Source organism: Colias croceus, chromosome 11 (assembly GCF_905220415.1).
Source record: "Colias croceus chromosome 11, ilColCroc2.1".
In the NCBI taxonomy this organism is placed as follows: Eukaryota; Metazoa; Arthropoda; class Insecta; order Lepidoptera; family Pieridae; genus Colias; species Colias croceus.
In genome coordinates this window covers 2,877,569-2,885,383 of record NC_059547.1, presented here as the reverse complement: position 1 = coordinate 2,885,383, position 7,815 = coordinate 2,877,569, and the positions used below count along the sequence as shown (strand labels likewise).

Below are 7,815 nucleotides of genomic sequence, written 5' to 3'. Positions count from 1 at the left end.
TACGTTCTGAAACTAAGTGTTGCCTGAATAGAAAAATTGCTTTAGATTTTTTTTTTCTTTCTTCACAAAGTAATTAAAAAGTCTATTATACTTCTATGAAAAAATAAAAAATGAAAAAAGAAAAAATAAAAAATGTTTTGGTATGCCGTTGTGTAGAAACCTTTATCAGAAATAAATATTTAACTATTTAAACCTAAGATTTAAACGGTCATTCAATAGCTCGGTTGTCAACTCGTAAAGTTTAATTTTATTTCAAATGAATTATAAAAATTAAAAATTTTTATAACTAAAACAATTTAGATCACAAAAAAAAACTATTTCTGGACGATAACGTAATAACTATGAAAATTGCAAAAAAATTGTAATCAGCTGGCGTTTGACAGCTTTACGAATTACGACATTGAACGTCATAAAATTGATAAATCATCAATCATGACATTTATTGTAAATATAAAACTGTAATTATTATTTATTTACTGATTACTCATCACAAATGATTACCTATCCATTTTACTAAACATGAATAAATAAGAACGTTATAGAACATTCGTTCAAATAAAACATTTGCAGAGCTTCGAGAATCGAGTATGTTACCGGTCTAGATTACATCTTATATCTCGTTGACACGGTAAGTTTAATTTGTTAAATTGTGTAAGTATTTGAGAATTCAGATGAGACGCGAGACTAAGCCGTTATTAGCGGCGAATAGGTGAGAACTACGGAAGATGATTCCAGCGTCCTATAATTAGATCAGTAGCGTATATAGTGTGTGGGTGTCGCATGTATACGCTGAAACGGCGCCAGAACTGAGGAACGTAGTTACAGGTGTCGTTTGCGTTGCACCGAAATGCGGTTGCATTCGTGATCCGTAAAATATTATCGTAAACATAGTAGGTATAGTATTGAATTAAGTGCATAAGTGTCTGGACTGTTTAAGTGTATGTATTTAATTGTTTAAATCGTTATTTAACTTTAAAATAATAAAATGTTTAAAGTAAAGCAAATTCATAATATATTAAAAAAATATTATATATAACACTAATTATTAATTATTCATAAATAGTAAGCTATTTAAAGCAACTACAAATAAGTAAATAGTATCATTTGACAGAAATTATTGTGATGTAACAGTGCATTATTTGCTAGTTATTCATAATGTGCAATACATAATGGCCATATTTTAAGTATATTAATATTTTTGAAAGTATCACTGAATGTATTACAATACAATTATGCATTTAATTAACCTGTCCGACATTAACAAGTAAACATATTTAATTTACATTTAAATTGAACTTAATATATTCAGCCGAAAGTAGGTTTTTATATAACATTGATATAAATATATAATTCAGTTCGGTTCATTGGTAAGATCAGTGTGTTGGTGATTGTGTTAACGAACCAAAGTAAATTTTAATTTTAAATATAATACAATTTGAAAGATTTAAAATTGTTTTACCGGGAAACTAAAATAAGAATAACAGTCTAAAACTTTATTTTTAAAATTGAATTTCTCAGTGTCAACGGCTTCCTAAATAACAATTTATTGTTTTAATGCCCAATTTACAGTTATTTTTTCTGAATGTATAACAAAATTCTTAAATAAATTATTTCAACAGGTGATATAAACATCAAAATGGTTTCGGAAGGTGTACCAGTAGATCTTTACATTTACGACCTGACTAATGGACTGGCTTCAGTTTTATCACCAACTATAATAGGTATTATTTTTTATTTTTTATTTAAAATATAATAATATAATGTAAACAAAATTTATTTACTTACTCAGCTAAAACTCTAAATTTAGACATTTTTATTTTATTGGTAACAATACTACTGAAATATACATTTGTTATGATATGAATTAATATGTAAGAAAAGGTTAGAAATGTTTGAAGATTGCTTCATTCCAATGCTTCTCAAAAAAAATTTTTTTTATAATTTATCAGGAAATTTGTTTATCTGTACCTAATTTATTAAATTGCTGTGATTTGTAGAAATACTTTCTTTATTATTGAATGAAATTGTATTGATACCTATGTACTACAAGTAGATTAAATAACAATATATGTACCTACTAATAAAATTCAATGTAAATTTGTAAAACACAAAACAAAAAAAAAAATATTATGATATAGGTAAACTTTCACAACTGTTGTGCAAAGCAACAAATTGATTTTAAAAGCTTATAGGTATGTGGTAAAATAATGAATGAACAAATTTTCTAAATTGTTATTGTTAAAATAGAATTGTTATGTAATTTGTTATGAATAACATTTTTTAAAAACCTCATTACCCACAGGAATCTATTACCTCAAAACAACTGTGACCTAGTTGTACATTTTTAGGTCACCTCTAATGAGAAGCTTAGCATCTATTTCAATTATTGTTTTCTTTGCTATTTATTGTTGAATATCATAACTAATTTTATAACCGGTGTTTGTTTGTCTTTAACGCAATAGAGAGATTTTATGCTATTATTTTAGTGTTATGATATAATAAGCTAGAGCTTTTTACGGTAGTGAAACATCTTATTCTCATGTCATGTCAATTTCGTTTGATTTCGCGCGCAAAACCGCGGACGAACTTTTGATACTTTTTTATCTAGATCCTTCTAGACAATTTGTGAATAATAATTTCAAAGTGAAATAACATGGAAAATTTTGATAAAACTAGCACAAGCCTTCGGAAGTTGAGCAATTAACATAATTTCTCACTAAAATGATTGATACTAAATAACCCGTCTTCCTAGATTTACGGAGGATAAATTTCTTATTACATGTACATAGATTTAGATATCTGAAAAATGTTAAATTTCGAGTTGTTTTGACGATCTGGCAAACGGAGTTCATAATTAAAAGATGATGTAAACAATCACTACATCGTATAAACTATAAAAAAAGTCGCTTTCTCTGTTCCTATTTCCCTTTGTACCTATGCTTAACTCTTTAAAACTACGCATCAGATTTTGATGCTGTTTTTATCAATAGATAGAATGATTCAAGAGGAAGGTTTTAATAAATAATTTAATAGGTTTTAGACAATGCGGGCGAAGCCGCGGGCGAGAAGCTAGTTAGATATATTGTGTAAACAAGCTCTGCTCTATACAAAACTCTTTAGCATGTTAGCAATCAATGAATCACCGTAAAATTTTGTTTGGTCATTATTTCGTATCAATCGATCTCTGTAGAATATTTTTCATTAATTATTCTTCATTATCAGTTATGTAATTTTTTTGTGTTACAGGTCGCAAAATCGAAGGTGTTTGGCATACGTCAATCGTGGTTTTCGAGCGGGAGTATTTCTATGGAGCGTCGGGAATCACTAGTTGTGCACCTGTAAGAATCGTTCTCTGTTGTCTCCTTATTAATCAATTATTAAACTAGCTAAGGGCATTATTATTTTCATTAATTTGCTTTGGTGTTATATGCACTTTTTTATAGGAAGTAGGAATGAGAGAACCTATACAGAAAATAAGTAAGAAGTAGGCTCTAAGTCTAGCTCTAAATGAATTTAAATAATTTTTAAATGAATGTTTCACTTGGGTTAGAAGTTAGAATAAAACAGTTTTTTATTGACAAAATTTAAACAATACACGATGTATACTAATTAATAGGTATAACATTATATGAATGCGATTCAATTACTTAAATTAATATATTTTATTCAACAATGGTTCAATCAATACTTAATATTATAAATGCGAAAGTAACTCTGTCTGTCTGTCTGTCTGTCTGTTACTCAATCACGCCTAAACTACTGAACCAATTTGCATGAAATTTGGTATGGAGATATTTTGATACCCGAGAAAGGACATAGGTTACCTTTTATTGCGAAATATGTAGTTACCACGGGCGAAGCCGGGGCGTACCACTAGTGAGTAATATAATCAAAAACACTAGCTGTTATTGTCTATATCATCCAATAAGGATACAATACAATGGAATTATCATATTCAAATTAAATTTTAACCTAATCTAATTTAACCTAATCTACCGAACTGTCAGACCACAATCCCTACTTATTATATTACTAGCTTCCTCCCGCGACTCCGTCCGCGCGGATGTCCGTCTTCGCGTGGATGGTTTATTTCTCCATTTTGAGTAGCTCTGACAATGACATCTTATAAAGAAAAATAATCCACTCCGTTTAACGCAACGTGTGTTCGCGGTTCTACAGAACAACGTCTATGGATAAAACTGGAAAATTGAGATTTATTTTTTTACCACGTATTTTTCCAGGATAATAAGTATCCTATTTTATGCCCAGGATAATAAGGTATAATTATACCAAGTTTCATCGAAATCGAACCGTTAGTTTTCATGTGATATCAGCATATACAGACAGACAAAAACTTTTTTAATCACATATTTGGGTTTGGTATCGATCCAGTAACACCCCCTGCTATTTATTTTTTCAATATTTTCAATGTACATATTAATATGATATATTATATTTATATTAATCATATTATAAATGCGAAAGTAACTCTGTCTGTCTGTCTGTTACGCTTTCCGTTCTGTCTGTCTGTATGTCCATGAAGAAAGTCGATCAGTGAAACAGATGTATGCACAATGCACTAGGGGACACGGGACTTTTAGATGCAAAATGATTGTCATGAACTAATTACTTACATGTTCCACGTGCTATAAATGCACTGATGGTTAAACGTACACATGTTTTCGTATTTCTGCGTGTGACAGTGTGTTGGCAGCGGGCGGGGTGCATGCAGCCAGCTTGGATACTACGATGTAGGCAGTTTTGTACGTAAAAGTTCATGGACGTTGGGATTTTAAAGGGAGTGGGGTAGGAGGAACTCTTAAATCACTGAAATATAGATCAGGGTGTAGAAAATATGGGCGTTTGAATGTGGAGAGGACATCTCTTAAATCAAACTCGGATTAATAATTGTTCGGAGTAGTTCAAACTGTTCAATACGACAGGACGTTTGAAGCATTAAGGCCATTTAAGACCCCATTGTTATGATTGTTTGTTTTCTACCTATCGTTGTTACGTTAGGAATTATTCTGGTTGTAGGTACTTTACCGTCACAAACGTACGTCTACGTACGAGTAAAAATAATAAGTAGATCTCTAAATTCTTGATCTAATAAGATAAGTACCTACCTTTATCCACGTGAAGTTTTCTGAAGTTCGCGATTTATTACCTGATGCGTCATGCGATTCATAAATCATTTCCTTGCCATATCCATCTTAGTACTATGTCCGTCTAGTTTGCCATTATCTATATTACAATTTCATAAATATCGGCACACAGCACCAATTTCACTAGAAATATGCAGTTAAATTTATCTTGTAAACGTGGACATTTCTCTACAATGTTATTCATAGTGTCCTAATTATAGATTACTGATATCATCATGAAAGAAAGCACAGTGGAATGCCTACGCGACGGCTATTCCTGTCCGCGTATATATAAACAACTCATTCAATTTCTTTTGAAATATGAGTTATTTTCTTGGAATATTACTTCAGAGAGGTACTTACGTGTTACTTTCATCTCAGATTAGATATTTGTTGATGCAAGAATTACCTCGATTTTTTCCACTTTATTATAACTAAGAAACTAGAAAGTAAAGATCAAAGAATATAATTACATTAACATTACTGCTTATTCAAAAATTGGCCATGTATATTAACAGAATTAAAAAATATACCCTGAAGTTCCACACATTTGTGAAGGATTATAAATTATTATGGAAAAAAATTGAAACTAGACATGTACCTAAATTTTTTGTAGTTGACAAGGGACCACCTAGAACATAAAACATCAAAGCCACTATATTAAAAAAAACTTCGAGAATAAGCAAAGAGATAACAAAGTTACAATAAGTCATTGCTATAAAGTATACGCAAAAAATTGTTGACAGGAAAGTAATCATTATCAATTTGTTTGTTGGCACACAACATTTACATCTCGACTATGCCAATAAAGGCCGGGTAATAATTCGTCGTATTGTCATCATTAAATAGCGATCGATGTTCTCGATTTCGGCATTGTTGATGATATAAATAAATACGTGGTCATCAACTATCATATATAATCGACCATATGTGTATAAACAATAGATAAATGTTGCGTGGAAGTTTTTCTAGTAGGATTTCTGCGTAGTGTAGTGTAACTTTTGTTTAATGACTTCCTTAGACTACAAGAGAGGTGCTAGAACTCTCCTTAAATTGCATTATTAATCTTGACAAAAAATCTGTACGCTAATTAATGAAGCTCCTATTAGGTCTAACCAAATGGACATCTTTAGCAACTTTATCCATACAAATGCGGATAAATTTGGTCGCCTGTTAGTTCCGTCCGTCCGTGAACATTTGCAAAGAGTCGTATGCAGACCTTACATCTCTAATTTATCTATACCAATGATATTGACGAAAATTAGACGGTATAAATGTAATAAAAGACGAAATGTTTAATGTAACGTCAATTCAAATAGCTATCAAGTCTTGTCTATTTCGTCCTCAAGTCTATACTTCTATACTCTTTGTAGACTGAGTAGAGACAAGCCTGTGCTTGTCTTTTGTACAGTCTACAAAGAACCGAAGTTGAATAGCACAAGTTTGTTTCCAAGGATCAAATAATATTGGTGCTAGTTATTGTTTCATCAGGCTGTAAATTCTTGAGCGGGCGTAGCGCCAACCTGACGATTAGGAAATAAACACAACGTCTTTACGTCTTTCGAGGTATTCCGAGTTGCTCTTAATTTATCGTTTATTTCACCTTTTGCGTCTTTGATCTGTTATGAATATTTAAGGAAGCGTTCGGGAACGGTTCGGGTTGTTTGGTTAATGGATAACTGTATATTATCACTGTGTGTCTACTAATTCATTTGTAGAACAATATTGCTAATTGCGATACTGAACTCGTCATCCAATTACCTTTTCCTTGCATTCTTTGTATGATAATAATAATAGCTTCAAAATATATCGTTCCAATAGTGGTAACTACATAATATTTCAAGCGTTTGTGTATATGTAAATTCAAGACTTATCGCTGAATAAAATACAATTTTTTTCATACAATTTTTAAGTCATTCAAATTTCCAAAATTAAACTATGTATGTAATTTTAATTTTATTAAAAAATGGTTTAAATAACATATTATGTTCGTAAATAAAATCTGTTTTAAAATACTCATTTTGGTGTCGGAGGCTAATATCCGCTTTGAGTCATTGCGCCGTCGAAGTAAGTGAGTAAAATATTCATCAATAAATTATCACATACAGTTCCACTAATTAAAATATACATCAAACGGGAATGCACTTCTGTACGTCCATCTTCGTTATGCTCTATATTCCAAGCCGGGAATAGTAATGTGTTGTCCTTTTCGCACTTGTGCTCTGATATATGGAGAAAGTGTTGCTGTTTCAGTTGACCACTTGAAATGACGGAAATATGCGTGCAGGTGACTTTTTGTTTTATGCGGACATGTGGATTATTTTTGGGTCGGTATTTTAGGAAACGCATTTAAATCGAAGAATAAATGTTTTGATGATTATTATTTATTTGTATGTAAAATGCTCAAAAAAGACCACCTCAGTTTCTAATTCATAATTAACTATTTATTATTTCATCTACACTAATATTATAAAGAGGAAAACTTTGTTTGTTTGATTGTAATGAATAGGCTCATAAACTACTGGACCGATTTTGATTAAATTTGGCACAGATAATCTTTAGACCCTGAGAAAGAACATAGGCTACATTTTATTGCAAAATATGTACTACGGGCGAAGTCGGGGCGGACCGCTAGTATCTTATAATTAAGCCTGTCTTAATTTCACTATAC

The 7,815-nt window shown here is 30.9% G+C and overlaps 1 protein-coding gene across 3 annotated transcripts in view; it reads left to right on the top strand.

Annotated features, from left to right (window-relative positions):
• Positions 1-411: 411 nt before the first annotated feature.
• LOC123695586 overlaps positions 412-7,815 on the top strand; it is a 30,182-nt gene continuing 22,778 nt past the window's right edge. The window contains exons 1-3 of one of the 3 annotated variants that reach the window (XM_045641484.1): positions 412-628; positions 1,620-1,721; positions 3,247-3,338. In XM_045641484.1, coding sequence (XP_045497440.1) covers positions 1,637-1,721; positions 3,247-3,338 — 177 coding nt within the window. In that variant the 5' untranslated portion in view covers positions 412-628; positions 1,620-1,636. Of the gene's footprint in view, positions 629-798; positions 939-1,619; positions 1,722-3,246; positions 3,339-7,815 lie in introns of those variants that run through there. The other 2 variants (XM_045641482.1, XM_045641483.1) reach the window with 2 other exon arrangements.